This window comes from Terrapene carolina, unplaced genomic scaffold (genome assembly GCF_002925995.2).
Source record: "Terrapene carolina triunguis isolate 2854851 unplaced genomic scaffold, T_m_triunguis-2.0 Scaffold210, whole genome shotgun sequence".
NCBI lineage: Eukaryota > Metazoa > Chordata > Testudines > Emydidae > Terrapene > Terrapene triunguis.
The window spans coordinates 46,094,169-46,111,247 of record NW_020664561.1 but is presented as its reverse complement, the minus strand read 5'-3'; the positions used below and the strand labels follow the sequence as shown (position 1 = coordinate 46,111,247).

The window sequence follows — 17,079 nt, the reverse complement described above, 5'->3', positions numbered from 1 at the left end:
TTGCATATGGCATTAAAAGTAGTCTTTTTTGAGAAACGTGTTAATCTGTTCTATATGCTAGTATCAGCTCTTTAAAACGATGAGTCTGGTAAAAATCTTTTTGTTCAGCATTTTCTTCATGCTGTATTTTATCGCAGAATATTTACGAAGTTTCTCCCTATATGCAATTGATTAACACTTCCACCCACACACTTCCTGGCATTATTTCTGAATGCTCAGCGGTATAAGAAACCGACTAAATCTCTCCCTGCCCCCACTGACTTTCCCCCCCTAAATTCAAGGGAGGTAATACTCTCTCCTTTTAGAGGCGATCCCCTCCCGCACCCCCGAACTAGTCTGATTTTACATTTTCCGTAGAATCACAGGAGTTAAAAATGAACACGATGCATTAGGTTTTCCAGCCCATCACCCGGCCAATGAAGGATTTTGTCCAGTGTCGGTTTCTCTCTCTTTCCCAGACAATATTAATCAACAATTTCTATTGACACTCAGCCTAAGAGTTCCTTTTATGAATTCTATCCGGCCCGGAATTTGGTAGGTATCTCTTCTAGATACACTGTCCTTTTATGATCAATAGCACAGAGAACTGATTCACTGCCATCGGACTGGTATTTCTCGAATGTTTGGGGGAACTGCTTATGTTCCTGCAGGTAGGAAACAGTAACAAGGTAAAGTCGGAAACTCTCTGCAATCTACACGTCGGAAAGTTTTTAACTGTTCAAAAAGCGCCGTTGCAAGTGTTCACTAGCGTTACAGCGATGCACGTGAAGGGAATACGGCGGCTCCGCTGAGATAAAGCTGGGGAGTGACACACAAGCACTGAATGGGATGAACAAGGGAGGAGTCCCGGACAGATGTTTATGCACTCCCCATCTCCGCCCTCCCCAAATCACAGCTTTTCTTGCCTTTTTCCCCTCAGAAACACCTCTCTCGCCACAGCATTACAATATTCAGCTCAGCTGAGATGTTCAACTCTTTTGAAGGATCATGACTATCACTATAACCGCTCTATATTACCTGTCAACCATTTGCATGAGTTACAGGGCTAGGTTTTTTTTTCTTTTGACGCTTTTCGGTGACAGAAAATGCACCCTCCCTCCCCCCACACACGCCCCAAGGTCTGCTAAAACGTCCGTTCCAATGTGTCTGTTTTAGCTAAGGCATTATTTCCCGATGCCTTTGATCATGAATTGTGATATCACTTGGGTTATGTGCAGTGCTTGCAAATGAGTTTCTGCTATAGGAAGACATATGTCAGAGAACAGAAAATTGGAACCACTTTCCCAACAAGATTAACAATTCAACCAGAAACATGTTGAGAGCCACCCTTAGAATTCCTCCGACATTCGAAATCCTGGCCGGTCTACACTACAGCCTAAACGGATACCATTAAGTTGCCCAGGAGTGCGAAAAAGCCCCCCCACGCCCTCTGCGGCAAAAGAGCAGCAAACAAACTAGACTGAGTTGAACATGGTCCTTCTCGTTAGTCTTTTTTTAATATCCGTGTAGAATTTAAATCAACTCCGAATAAATAAAATACATTCACATTTTTTAAAGCAAACCAATGTAACCGTGTTTTTCTGTCCCAAATAACGTGTTCTAGACAAAGAAGTTTCTGTTTAGCAGCCCCATATTATATACGATACTGCATAGGGGGACCGTCTTTTGATATAGCACAAAATGTTTTACTGTGCTCTGAACAACCTGACACTGATCATGAGAAAGAGAGCGCTCTTGAACCTGTCTCTCTCAATAAGAATTTATCCTACTGTAACGGAATTAAAATATTACATTTTAAGCTCCCGGGGCTGCATTCCAGAACCAAAATGAGATGTAGCGAAGACATTTCCCAGAGCCTAGGTCTTTTTATCTTGGCAATTCAAAGCCATTCCAATAGATGCCAAAAGGTGACATTAGTGCATTAATTCAAAGAAACAACAAGAAGAAGGGGGTTGTGCGGAACAGGTGATAAGAAATCATTAGGACATTGGAAGCCAAGAAACTTGAATGATTGAGGTGTTTCTAGCGGTAAGTGCTATTGACATTCACGACTGCGGATAACTTTAAAAAAAATCCATGGATAATAATGACATACAGGGAAATCTATTTTGCTCCGGAAATACATTGCTAATTGCTTCTGCACGTTTGAAAAAAAAATCTATTTGAGAGCAATGTATGTACTGATTGTGTTGGCTCCAATTTCTGAAATTTCTCTCTCTCTCTCAAAAAAAATGTATAGTTGTTTTAGATCAAGCTAACCTCCAGTTCCCAGTGAGGTGCAACAAGAACATAAGGGACTATTCCTTCAGAGTGAAGAAAGGACATCAGACAAGTAAACACAGCTTACTCCAAGCACCTCAAATACAGAAAGGGACCTGAGTTGAAGCAAAATTCCTTCAGACATTCTAATGTCTAAGATCGACACCTCATTTCCCTCGATGACGTGCCTTTTTCGAGCTCCTCAGAACAGATGCTTGTTTTGTATCGAATCATTTAAAACAGATTATAAAGTCTAATGCCACACAGCAGTTTGTAACAACTTGGGGGGAAGGGGAGAGAGGGAAGGAAGGAAGGAGGGGAGGTCCTGGCATGCTAGGATCAGCTCAATAATTGCTTGCACCTTCAGGTTAAGTTATTTTCAGGACCCAAACATGTGGTTATTCCCTGTGAGGAGCAAATGTAAAATGCTGCCTAGTCAATTTAGTGGGACCTCACTACTTCAATTATAATTTGCTAATTCAGATTTATTGCCTTTAAATATCGAGTTTCAAGGGACTACCATCAATGCAGGCTTAATTTCATCCCACTGATGAAGGGGGTTTATAAAGGTCCCTGCGGTGAAAGCCAAGGGGGAAAATATCAGTTTGATGCTTTCGCTAAGAATGTCAAGGTGGCACATACATTATTAGGCGATTACACGTTACGGCTCAGCACTGTACAATTATATTGTGCCTGCCTGCATCCGGCAAGATGGGCTCTGGCCTTTCATGCCCTCCGCTCCCGGGGCTCCATCAATGCAGAGCAGCCGAGTGACTCTACCCGGAGCATCGTGTGCCAGTTCTTAATTCGGGAGAGCCCGGGGACAAAGGAGCACTCGTTTATCTTCCCATGGGACTAAAGCGCCCGTTGCTGAGGTTATGGTGTTTGGGGTGGATCTCCTCCATGCACGTGTAAGAAGGTATTCTAAGGGCAGCCTCGTGTATTATATAGGTGCAGATCCATTTATTACATAGAACCAAGGTAATATTTTTTCCAGCTTGGAATAATTCTCATCAAGTGTACTTCAACGCGCGTCTTGATTAAAAATCCTCTTCCCAGCAAGGGTAGAGGAGTTTCCTTCTCTTTAATCTTGGGACCTAAGCCTTAGTGACATTGGTTTAGAAGCTATAGGTAAACCAAAGGACCCCTAAAGGCCATGGAAAAAATGAGATTCGCTTACAGAGCCTAAAAACTATAGAATAAGAGGGGAGCTGAAGTCAAACGCTTTGGGAAATTTAACTTCCTGGGAAGCAGGAACCTACCACCTATATTACTTGTTTAGATTTCTATTGTGTGCTGTCCTAACATGAAAGTAAATGTAACATTTAGTGTAGCCCAGTCACATCAGAGAGATAACTGGCGAATCCGCAGCACGTGAACGCCTGGTAAAAGTGGTGTCACAACATCATTCTGGTGGCAAAGTTGCCCGACAAGTCATTTGTAAAGCGAAGGTCACATATAAAACCGATGTTTGTTTACAATGTAGACATAAACGATGAACTCAACCTCTACTCCCAAACTGGCAGGTATTTTCCAAAGGGAGTGGGTATTTTGAAATCCTCCAGCATTAGTTGTCCCCTTCAAAATAAGTAAATACAAATCTAAATATTAATATACTGTATATTTCAAATCATTTTATATTGTAATTGAGGGAGAAAGATGAGGGGAAAGCCCCCCTCTTTAATTGCAAATCTCTGAAGTTAGAGAAACCAACCTTTCCTGGAGCTCTTCGGTAGGCTTTGTGCTCCCCTCTCGATTTTAGTTTGCGAGCAGAAGTTTCTTCATCCTCCGTCTGAATCTGTAGAGAGCTAACGACACTTCAGGATGATTCTCTGGACAAGGCATTAGGCGGAATGTTTAACTACACAGCCCTAAATTCTGTTCGAAACCCTAGCTCCAGTCCTCCAGCTCTCAGAGTTCAGCAATTTCGGGTGGCTAGGCTTTCTATCATACTAACTGTCATAAACCTAGTCATAATAAGAAAAAAAAACACTGTCTGCCTTGCTGTCTTTCCGAGTTTACACTGCCAATAGCTGACATGGATATTAGGATTAGGTTGAAAGCTAAACTCTTCCTATCTAAGGTCCGATCGGGTTTAGGGTCGATTTTTGTCCAAGGAGAAATCTCCTCGGGCCCGATCTATGCAAACATCTTTGCAAGTGAATGAGTAACTGTAGCCAGTGACTTTCTGAACTCAATGGAAACTATCCACCGGTGTGAAAGTTATTCAGGTATTTAAGATTTCGCAACATCGGTCTGTAATCTGGGTAATATTTTCAGAATGCTGGGGGTGTGCATTAAGCAACAATGTTGACGGGGTTTATCTCCGCGCAGGATCTCTTGAAAATAAGAAGACTCACCCTATCGTCAGAGAAACTTGCATTGTATCCAAATGTATAAACAGCGAAATCAGCCGCTTGTAGTCTGTTTTACATAGCGTTGACAAAAATGCCTTGCATCTATACATCTACCTTTAGACAGAACTAAAACAAAACAACGGGAGAGAGGAATGGGAAAATAAACAAAACTTTAATTAAAACCACATGGATATGATTTAGTTAAATACCTACACAGAAGCAGACACAGAGTATTACCTCCTCACCTGCAAGTTGCAGAAGTTGTTGCTTTATTCTAATAAAAGGGGTCAGAACGCATCGGTACTATTTTGTTTGGTGGAACTCTATGGGGATTGTCCCTAGAATCATAAGAAAAACGCACAAATAATCTACACAGAATCATTTACCTATTAGAATCACCTCTAATTTTTCAGAAACTCTCTGGGTAGTGGACAGCCAACAGGCTCTGTCCAGGTCAAGATAAAAGATACGGACGCTAATTAGCAACATATTTTATTCTTTTAGGCTTGATTTCAAAACTACAGCAATGCCATAAGCTTTAGGCTGCTCAGATGTTCCTTTTTTATCTTAATGAGAAAGGTTTTAATGATAGGAACTTGGCGATATGGGTAAGAACAAAAAATAGCTAGGTGGTTTTAGAATTTGCTGCGTTTCTCTGGGCGAAACAAACGTATCAGGCTTCGGAGTTCAGTAGAATAGATAAAACCTACAGTTCACACATACTCTTGCTTTCCCTGATATTTGTCTTCTTTGTTAATACAGAAAGAGGTGTAACCCGAACCTTTGTTTAGGTTTGGAGGAGAAGCTGTGGCAAACGATGAAGACGGAGCTTTTAAAAAAAAAAAAGTTAGCGGTGCCTGTTTTTTTTTTTTTTAAGAGCAAAAATCTGGAACAGGTTTGCTTGTAACGATAAAGATCTTAACATGTATAGAAGGCGGGTTTTACACAAGGAGGTGAGGCTAGAAAGCCAGCAAAAGGCTGCGAGGTTTTTTTTTTTTTTTTTTTCTTTGCGAGGTTCCACCCACTTGAAAACAAAACTTTTTTTTCTGAAGGGCCTCACACCAGTGAAGTTGGGAACAGGATCTTAAGAACAGCCTTGCAAGTAGTGGCAACATACGGGCCTTGGAGTCTTTATTTTTTTCCGCCCTTTAAAGGTGCTTTTGTGTTTTCTCTGTCGGTGGAAGCGCTGCCCTTTCTGGAGTTGGTATGTGATAAGAGGTCCTAGCAGTGCCATGTATTGGAAGAGCGATCAGATGTTTGTGTGTAAACTGGAAGACAAGGACATTCCTGCGCTTGGTATTTCCACTGAGAAGGTGAGCTGATCCTAGGCAAAACCCAGAAGCGGTGCCGGGAACGCGAGTAGTCGGTTTCTCAGAGATGCAGGCTAACGTTACCAACCTTCGGGCTACATAATTTTTCGAGTTTCTTTAGACGTGGCAGTGGATTATAATTTGCGAAGCACATCTAGATAGCTAAAGTGTACCGCCAGGAAGGAAGGGGGGGGGGAATTGTTTAGCTTTTAGACCCAGTAAGGCCTTTAAATTAGTCTGAATAACTGAACATTCAAATCAGCACGATAATTTGAACACTAACGCTGTAAACTGATACTAGTACTCCTAATTTAAGTCACCAACGCTGTAAAAGCTGGTTATATTAAATAGACCTTAGTTTGGCAAATGTGTACCCACAAAATAGAGACCGAGCCTTTAATATATCTATATGAGCGAGCGAGCGAGCAATAGGCTGTGACTATATTAACTTGCCTAGGAATATTTAAAGTATTCAGGAGCTCGCGGTTATTTTATGACCAGAGCAAAACTTCCATTTCTGGTTAAAAGTTTAAAAAAATACTGTGAAAATAGTAGTTTTGATTAGGAAAGTTATCACACGTAGTGAATATTCAACGCTTAGGGATGTTTAAGCAATATCACATCCGCTGCTCTGTAGATTTTGTATATACGAAGATTTAACCTTTAATCTTTACTTATTTCATTTTAAGGAACCAAAAAGTGGATGTTTCCCCCCTGTAGCTATAGTGTGATTTCTGTAAGCTTGGAAAACTAGGAAGTAACTGCGGGGTGTGTGTATCAAAACAATCACGCACATACATACACACACACACACACACACACTTTCCGAAACGCAACGTGTACGGTAGAGCCGGGAGGATTTGTGTAATAGCGCTCCCGATTGTATTGCTTTAAAAAATGTTGACCCGCGATTGAACAAAGGTGCGATTTTTTTTAATGGCACCAAATTAAATTCAGCTGGATATTTTCCATTATTCGATCCGCTTTCTGCGCCAGTTAAAGATAATCCTTTAGGAGCTGAACTGTTGTCTCTTATTGAGCTCTTAAGTGGCAATTTACACCTTAAAGAAACGAGTGTAAGTCACTGGCGGCTCTAATTGTAGCAAGTTTACCAAGAGCCGCTGGCTCCCTTGACTCCGAAGCATTTTCATTCAAAGCGTCACTGGAACAAACACCAGGCTGCTGAAATCCCGCTGTAATTAGTTTTCAAGTGTCCCATTAAAGCGCTCTCCCTTTGGGGTTCTCCAGCGCGGGGGCCGCTCTGCACGGCCCAGCCGTGCCCTTTTAATTGCAGTTATTAAAGAAATAAGCCCCCCTAGCCCGGCTGGAGGAGGAGAAGGGGGGAGGGTATTAACCTCCTGCCCCCACCCCGGGGGTCAGGCGCGCTCCTAGGGCACCGGGGGCGCACTCGTGGTGGGGCCAGCCCGGAGCTGCCGCCACCCCCTCCCCCAATAGGAGCCCGCGGGCATCGCCTCCGGCTCCAGGTGGCCTCATCAGCCCCCCGCCTGGGGAGGAGTTGGGGGTGGGGGGCTGCAGCGCGCTCAGCTCTCCCGTTTCCCCCTGCAGTTCCCGGGGCTCATGGCCGAGGAGTGCGGGAGAGCGGCGGCCCTGGCTGGGGGAAGGCGGCGGAAAGGCGCCGGGGAAGGGGAGCTGGTAAGTGACGGCGCGGCGGGGGCTCAGGGGCTGCGGGGAGAGGGCGGGGCGGTCCGAGCGCGCTAACAGGCCCCCCGCTCTCCCCCAGGTGAGCCCCGAGACAGCAGGGGACGAGGACTCCTGCTCTTCCTCTGCCCCGCTGTCCCCCTCCTCCTCGCCCCGGTCCATGGCCTCGGCCTCCGGCTGCGCCCCCAGCAAGTGCCTGTGCAGCAGCTGCGGCCTGGAGATCGTGGACAAGTACCTGCTCAAGGTGAGTGAGTGCGCGCCGCGACCGCCGGGCCCCGCCAGCCTGGCCGCGCAGGGAACCGGGGAGCTGCAGCGCCGCCCCCAGCTAGCTGGAGTCCGAGGGCGCTGTTGGCTTCAACAGCGAGCCCTCCCCTCTTGAACCCTACCCGGCTCCAACTCCTTAGCATCAGCTGCCTTGCCTGCAATGCCCTCCGGGCGGGGGTCGCCTCCCCAGCCTGGTGAAATGGGGGTGACTGGCTGGCCGCCAGGGCTTTAGTCCCCTGCGCGTTCGTTCACCCCATTCCTCTCCCAGGCTCGCCTTAGACTGGAGGCGAATGTAGCCCCCCTCGATTCCCTTGTGAACAAAGCGCTGGGGAGACCAATGTGAGAGGAACACAGATTGTGTCCGAAACACCCTGATTCGTTTCATCGGAGTATCTGGCTCTTGCAAACTATTGTGTGGGATCCCTCTTTAGCAACGGGCTGCTCGCACTTCAGGCTCGGCAGCAGGGCTGGTAATGCGGAGAGCGCTCAGTGAATAATTTCGCTTCCTTCTTTTAAAACCGCCTCTTTCTTTTTATAATGGTTCTTGGGGGATTGCTTCTTTCCCTCCCTCTCCTGTCCCCGGTCTATGATGCAAACCTTTACAGAGCCTTAGCGGCAAGAACACAAAGCCTTTTCCATTTGAAATCGTATCAGGAATTTGACTCAGGAGACTATCGACTTTTTTGCTTTTACTTCAAACAATTCACCATTTGTATCTTATGATCAGCAAAACCTAAAACACTGAGTTCCAGATTCTTTGCCCTCCTATCTTCACCTTGAACTGTTCCATTCTGGAAAAGATAACTTTTGCTAGCAGTCTATAGTTAAATTTGAAAACACTAAAATACTGACCTCTCTTTGTTTTTGCCACCACCATGTTAAAATCTAGTATGTTCATTTTTCATGGTTTCATATATTGGTCATTTCAAATTGCATCTGTCTAAAACTGCAAAATAATACCCGGGTCCGGTGAAATGCTGGCCCCACTGAAGTTAATGGCAAAACTCCCATTGATATAATTGAGTTATCCCTGGTGTCTTACAAAAAAATAAATGTTTAACATTTTGTGATATGAAGTATTTTAAATAAGCATAATTAATTGAATGGGCAACTCCCATTGTTGATTCAGAACTAGTTCTGAAATTACATAAAAACAAGTACATCAAAAGCACATGGCTGCTAATATGGGAACCTCTGTGAGTAAAATGCCAAACAAACTGCTAAGTACCTGTATTGTGAAAGTACCAGGAAAAATGAATCCTACACTTTGATTTCAGTCTGACTAATCAGTAACTGTTAGAAAGGGAGTTATATTATTTTGTATTAAGTGTTGAGAATTTACAGTATCTAGTACAGAACAATCTCTCCATAAGCCACACTATTTATATATGAGTTTTACTGGTTTCACTTCAACCACAAATACTGGGGTGTTTAATTCACAATCTTGTTTCTTGTTAGTGCAGCTGGGTTATGCAAAGTACAGTAATCCCTCATTTAATATCTGTGGAGCTGCACTACCAAGCATACTTTGTAAGTGATGAATGACATGTGGGTAATGTGGTACAAATCACCAGCCACTAACCTGAGTTTGAATAGGATTTGTTCAAGAGAAAACCAATGGTCTGAACTTCATGGAGTTTAACATGCATATTCACAAAGTGAAATACCACACTATTGGTGATCTCTACCCACAACTTAGGCCTTGTCTAGAACAGACAAAAGGTGGTTTAGCAAAAATATTTCAAGTAATACCATAAATGTGGGAGCACTGAGTGTAAATAGAATTTAAAGTCTTAAAAATGTGTTCTCTGCTCACAGTTGGCCCTGAAGTTGCCCACAGTTGGATTTGAACAGGGAGCTGCACAGATATGGAAGTTCTGTACAGTCTATCTGCATTATGGATGACTTAATTTCTGCCTAATGACATTTGCCTCGTCCTTGACACACATTCTATACAATTGTTCCTCGTCCATAGCCGAAAATACTGGCAGCCTGGGCATTTTATTTTCCAATATTTGTCCCTGATCCTGCAGACGTGTGTGTTCTTAACATTACATGTGAGAGCAGTCTCATTGCAGCCAATGGGACTACTCCCATGTGCAAAGTTAAGCACATGAGTAAGTGTTTACAGGAAGTGGGGGGCTTTAGTTGAAAGGCAAACTGTTGATGCTACTTTGAGAGAATTCTAGAATTAAGTGTTTTGGGAATTCCAGGAATATGTTGCCTCAGGAAACACTTTCTTTAAAAATAAGTTAGTAAGCTGCTCAAGCCATGGGCAGTTTCTTTTTCCTGTCCTGTATTATGCCAGTTACATTGTCAGTAGCTAATAAAAAGACATTTTGTGCATTTTGACATTCTAAAGGGAAAGTTGCTTTTCAGAAGTGTTCTCGAGCTATAGAAATAAGTTTAAACCTCTTGGGATGGTTTAGTAGCTTCTGTAGCGGGAGAAGGAGCTATACTGCACTGGAGCAGTATTGCCAGTCTCAATTGTTCAAAAATCATGAGTCAGACCTTAAAAGATCAAGAGACTGGTTATGAAACCAGTTTTTCATTTGCTGTCTGGGTTAGAGCCTTTAGGATACACTTGGGTCTGGGTTAGAGGCTTTTGGGTGCACTCGGCTCAGGATATCCTGCTTTTGTCCACAGCCATGAGGCTAGACAATTTACCTATCATTTTTAAAAAAGTCAATTAATCACTTGACTCCATAAGCTCCATAAATAAACAACCACTTACCCAACACTCTCAGAATGTTGTCAGAACAGTAAGCACTGCTTGAGGCATTTTACATTTCTTTTCTCTTTCTACACTTTCTGTTCGTCCTTTCAATTCAAATGTTATCTTGAGGGTTGGAGGGGTAAGGGTAGGGGATATATATTATATATTTATGCCACTTTATTATTCATTGATGGGTTTAGATAGAGGGAAAAGTAGCTAGAAAAGAATGTCTTCATCTTTACTTCTACCAACACTAGTAAAGCCAAAACCATTGTTAGCAATAGTGGGAAATACTTAGTACAGACCATTTTCCTAGAGACTTGGTTCAGCCCAGATGCTTTTGTTCCACCTCCACTAGCAGTATAACCATTTTCACCTGGCTTGGGAGGATCAATTGCTGACAGCCATTATCAACAGGGCAGTTTCTTACCATGGACAAGGATATTGAGAGGTGGAGATCAGCATTAAATTGTGATGTTCTAATAAATCTGTTAATTTGTTTTGTCTTTGTTTCAATAAAGACTGCTGCCAATATGATTATATATTGAGAGAGAATGCAGGACAATATGTAAACAACTTTATATTTTAGTATAATAGGCTGAAATTTTTCTCCTCAAAACATCCTTCATATGCATACATTATTTTGTAGGTTATTGTGATAAGTCAACTACGACTAGGGTGACCAGATGTCCCGATTTTATAGGGACAGTCCTGATTTTGGGGTCTTTTTCTTATATAGGCTCCTACTACCCCCCTACTCCCTGTCCTGATTTTTCACACTTGCTGTCTGGTCACCCTAACTACGACTCGTAGGGCAGCATTCTGATCTTTGACTAAAGACACAACGCTACTTACATCAAATCTGCTACTCTGCTGCATGCAGCAAACAGATTTTGAAGATCTCATTGTTTGAGGCATCTGAGATTAGAATCTGGCTCTGAGAATGAACATTTCTGATCTAGTTTGTTGCTTGGTTGCCACTTTCATTAAAATGTTGTATTATCCATAATGTTATTACTTACTTTTTTATCATAACTGGGAGTCCTTAACATTCAGTGTTGGTTTCTGACCAAATTAATTTATTGTCCTTGCAAATATTAAATGAGACCAATGTAGAAAATCTGTTCTACACTTTATCAAATAATAAAAATGCACAATACTAACATTATAGACAAACAACTTATGTTTCCAAAACACTTTAGATAGACTATTGATAATAAAAATTTAAAGAGCTTTTCAGAATTGTTGACAACCTGCTATTCACTTTCTGTGACTAAGGGTATGTCTACACGACAAGTGCTACAGTGGCACAGCTGCAGTAGCACTGTAGTGTACACACTTGCTACACCAACAAAAGGGGTTATTCTATCACTGTAGTATTCTTCTGTCAACCCAGCTGCATCTACGGGTTAGGGAGGAAGAAGGAGAGGAGTAAGATCAACTTAACCACATCACACAGCACATGAAATTTTTCACAGCTCTGAATGACTTAGCTAGGTTGACCTAAGTTTTAGATGTAGACCAGACCTAAGTCAAACAGCATTATAGATTTTACATTAGGACTTATTTCCATTGTTTCTATAGTTCAAAAACTGCTTTGAAAACCTTAGCCCATAAACTTAATTACAAGAGTGCAGACTCAACTGGTAAAACAAAGTTGAGATGTAATTCGTGGCTTGTTTCATTTGGCAAACGTTCTCTGCACTTAAATCTCAAAGCACTTTATATATCAATTGAATTTAGCGCTTTCTGTTAGTCGGATCTTTTTTGCGGATAGGGGAACAGACAGAGGCACAGAGGTTAGATAATTTTTCCAAAGTCACTTGAGGCCAAATTCTGCTTTATTACTCAGCTGGTGTGAGAGCAGAACTAGGCATAAAATGTCCATGTTGGCGCCAGAAACAGAACCCAGATCCCCTAAGTCCCATTGTTATGCTTTAAACACAAAACCACAAAAGCTCGTACTGAGGATCTCTATTAACTTCAAGCGTAGTTCTTAATTGACATAGATGAAATTTGGAACATTATTTTATAAAATCCTAATGTGTTGCCTTAAAAAAATAAATACAAACTTTGATTATGTATGGTATATGCTGATAGTCTGTGGTACATATAAGAGTATGGACTTTTGCCTCCCTATTTACATAAATCAAAAACATTCCTTCACAGTTTGTGCTACCAAATTGATATGTCGTCTTCTTTCTCCCTTTCATAGGTAAATGATCTCTGCTGGCATGTACGCTGTCTCTCCTGCAGTGTTTGCAGAACCTCTCTAGGAAGGCATACCAGCTGCTACATCAAAGATAAAGATATTTTCTGCAAACTTGATTATTTCAGGTACATCATATGACTCTTAAAAATGGAGCTCATTTTTCTGGGGCAACATGTGAATGAGACACCCAGACGTTCACTGAGGCTGGTATTTAGGTTGTCTTTCACCTTCACTATTTTCAATAGTCATTATGCACCAAAGCCTCAATTTCCTTAAGAAAGGATTGGGGAAACCTTAAGCAGTTTCTCTAAATGTAATGACATCATAATAGTTTGTAATATATTATTTATTTAATGTGCCATGTTGTGTATAATAACTAGAGCATTTACGGAAAAGATCCCTCACTGTTGAGGCCCATGAGGCAACTAAACTATCCACGATAGAAGTCAAGGCCCTTGCAATAATACAGACTCTAAAGTCATCAGATTAATACTTTCTTTTAATAGTGCTGGTTCAAGATTACAAAGTAGAGCTTTGATGTTCTATTCCAAGAAAAAGTGGATAGAATTCCTTGTAACACAAGCAAGACCCTTAGAACACCATAGAAAAGTATTAATTTTTTAAAAATCCTATTTTACTGTTTTGTATCTCCATGCAACCTGTAAACAGCATGTTCCCATAATTATAATGTGTTGATTTATGAGCAGTTGGTTTCGGAGGTGTGGTGGCATGCAGTGCAAGATTAGGGTATGATTCTGTGAAATATGGATTATGGTAACTTGTACTGGCTTCAAAGGGAATTGAGGGGAATTTGCAATTGACAAAATCAGGAGTGGAGTCCTGGCATCTTTTCGAAGTCAAAGGGAGCTTTGCCATTGACTTCAGTGGAGCTAAGATTTCACCGCAAATCCAAAGCAGGTAGGGAATATTCAACCATGAAATAAACTGATCATCTGATGACCACTGTAATACCAAAAGAGAATAATTTAAACAAAATAGTAATTTCAAATCTACTGATGGGTGCTTAGCCCTTTTGAAAAAACTAGGCTAGTTGTTTAGGTTTCTTGGAGCCTCAGTTTAAGCATCCATTTTGGAAGATATTGGTGTCAGATGTAATCCTAAAGAATAAATATCCATGCTTATAATATATGTATTCTAGTCACTATTTTCCTCTTGAAAATACAGTCAGATTCTGATAGAAAAATATTTTATCTCCATACTCTAGATAAAGTTGGATATTTGAAGTTCTTCTAAAGATCATAACAAAATTAGATGCTGTACTTTTTTCCCCTTGTTATTTCCTGGAATCTAATCTCTTTCCCTCTAGAAGCTTTCTAGATATATTTTCTCTGTTTTAACTTTCAGTTAGCAGTTGAACTAAGACCCAAATTATTTGGGCAACGTGGAATATGTTTGGATAACTGGGAGGTCGTAGAACACTAGATAAATAGGACAGGGAGACAGTTGACAATGGATTAAAAGGGGTATTTAGACAGTGGTGGGGTAAGTTAATATTTGATTCCACTTCAGTGATTAAATACATTTTGCCCCCTGACTTAAGGAAAGTATTAAATTTGTAATTGGACTGTAGCCCTGTTTTTAAAACAACCAGACGCAAACTTTTAAAATTGCTTTCCAGAAAAACAACGTAAATTCTACCGTCATCTAACCAATGAACAGAGTCAGTGCACTTACTATGAATCCCATGGACTGTTTCCCCATCAAATTGTCACTAATTTTCCTAGGGTGGTGGTCATGTTTTAGATGATTATTTCTGTGACTTAGCCTTTTGTTTTCCCTTCTTTGCCGTAGGCGGTATGGAACCCGTTGTTCTCGTTGTGGTAGGCACATCCATTCTACTGACTGGGTCCGAAGGGCTAAGGGAAATGTGTATCACCTAGCATGTTTTGCCTGCTTCTCCTGCAAAAGACAGCTTTCCACTGGAGAGGAATTTGCTTTGGTTGAAGAGAAAGTCCTTTGTAGAGTACATTATGATTGTATGTTGGACAATCTAAAAAGAGAAGTTGAAAATGGTAATATGCTGCTTTTATTAAATTCCTAGTTTGACTCTCATTTAGCCTTAACTAAATTTGCTGCTATTTCATCTTCTTTTATAAGAAAAGCAGTACTCTAGCTTTATTAAGGATAAAGGTGCATGTATTTCAATTAATGTTCAAACTACCCAATATATGTAACTCTTTCGTTATAATATGTTCAAGTCACTTTCTATCGTTCTGAAGAAAGCAAAGTAAAATATGTCTAGCTTATCCAGTTGGTCTGAGACATTGTAGATGTAATGCTGGACCAAATCCTGCTCTCCCTTATGTCAGTGAAATCTGGATGTCCATGGAATTACTCCAAATTAATACCAAAGTAATTTTGAACAAAACAGGACCCATTGTACAATTCCATAATAACCAGCTAACAAACATTAGAAATCTTTTCCAGAGTAGTGTGACTTATGATTAATATCATTCTGAATCATCAATATACAGAATTTTTTTTTCCACATCAGGGAATGGGATTAGTGTGGAAGGAGCATTACTAACGGAACAAGATGTTAATCATCCGAAACCAGCAAAAAGAGCTCGGACCAGCTTCACAGCAGATCAACTCCAGGTAGAGGCAGCATTGTGAGCACTGAAAACTGACAGTTCAGATATGCATAAAGATTTTATGCAATGAATGACTGCAAATTGATATAAATATAGTTACATATGAGCAAACTATTCTCTATGTTCTAAACTATTTAACAAATTATCAAGACATGGCATGTTTCTGGAATACTTTGTTAGCTTTAGCAGTTTAATATGAAATAGTTACTCCTCTAGCTTTTTTTTTTGTTTCCTTCAGGGCAGCTAGTAATTGTGCAAAGTGGAAACCAAAATGTTGATCTAGTATGACTGCTTGATGAAATCCATTTAATCAGACATTTATATCACTATGCATAATTACAGTAAAGAAAAAATATCTTCAGAATTATGTATTATGAAAAAATATACAAAGGAAATGTACTTCATATGCCTTCTCAGGACACTAGTGTGTTGGAGTTTTAGATTTCATTATACCACCACAATCAGCCTTTTAATGACCATCAAGATTGTGTCCTCAGAATTGGAAAGTATTATGTTCACATCAGCATAAACAGGAACTCTCAGGTTGGCTTCAGTCAAATTTAACCCGTCCTTATTTTATATGGCGAGGGGGTGGTGGTGGTTTGGAATAATTGAACTACTTTCTGCTGGTTTGTCTTTTGTGGAGGAAGGACCAATCTCTCTCTGGTATGCTTAAGTATACTGAAGATTGTAAATATATGTGACTTATAAAACAAGTATTAATGACGACTGTCAAATGAATATTCCTTGCTTTTTCTCCCCACCCCCTTAATAAGTGACTTTTCCAAAACATTCAGATCTTGAGACTACCTATTAAAGCATATTCTCCTCTATATTTAAGAGTGGAATGTTGGCTTATTTTTCAGAATCTTCATTTCACTACTCAGCACTAACTGTTTTAGGTCAAAAATATATTTTCATAGAGAGGGTGGGATTGGGGCAAAGTTAAATACTGAAAGAGTGTATTTGAAACTTAAGCAGAGTGTAGGGTTACCATATTTCAGCAAGCAAAAAAGAGGACGGGAGAAGCCCCACCCCTGTCCTGCCCTAGCCCCGCCCCTGCCCTTCCCACTCCCCCCCCCCTCAGAACCCCCAACCCTCCCCCCGCTCCTTGTCCCCTGACTGCCCCCTCCTGGGACCCCTGCCCCTAACTGCCCCCCAGGACTCCACCCCCTACCTAAGCCTCCCTGCCTCTTGTCCCCTGACTGCCTCAACCCTTATCCACACCCCCACCCCCAGACAGACCCCTGGGACTCCCACGTCCCATCCAACCACTCCCCACCCCGACAGCCCCCCCAGAACTCCTGACCCATCTAAACCCCTCTGCTCCCTGTCCCCTGACTGCTCCTGTCCCCCCCCCCCCGGGACCCCTGCTCCTAACTGCCCTCCAGAACCTCACCCCCTACCTAAGCCTCTCTGTTCCTTGTCCCCTAACTGCCCCCTCCTAAGACCCCCCCCAATGCCCCCCAGCACCTACCCCCTACCTGTACCCTGACTGCCCAAAACCTTATCCACACCCCCACCCCCAGAAAGCCCCCCCCCGTCTCTTGACTGCCCCCTCCAGAACCTCCCTACCCCTTCTCCGACCCCCTGGCCCCCTTGTTGTTGGCCTTCGCCTAATGTCTCTGTGAGCTTGTTCAGGAACGGCCTGAGCCGTTCGTCCCGGCAGGCTGGCTGGCAGGGGAGG

At 41.9% G+C, this 17,079-nt stretch overlaps 1 protein-coding gene across 1 annotated transcript in view; it reads left to right on the top strand.

Moving 5' to 3' along the window:
- The first annotated feature begins 5,776 nt into the window (after nt 1-5,776).
- The window catches only part of LOC113407245 (LIM/homeobox protein Lhx8), a 21,708-nt gene continuing 10,405 nt past the window's right edge, over nt 5,777-17,079 (top strand). The window contains exons 1-6 of the mRNA XM_026655525.1: nt 5,777-5,929; nt 7,493-7,579; nt 7,668-7,829; nt 12,781-12,902; nt 14,590-14,810; nt 15,293-15,396. Of these exons, the coding sequence (XP_026511310.1) occupies nt 5,849-5,929; nt 7,493-7,579; nt 7,668-7,829; nt 12,781-12,902; nt 14,590-14,810; nt 15,293-15,396 (777 nt within the window). The 5' untranslated portion in view covers nt 5,777-5,848. The remainder of the gene's footprint in view (nt 5,930-7,492; nt 7,580-7,667; nt 7,830-12,780; nt 12,903-14,589; nt 14,811-15,292; nt 15,397-17,079) is intronic.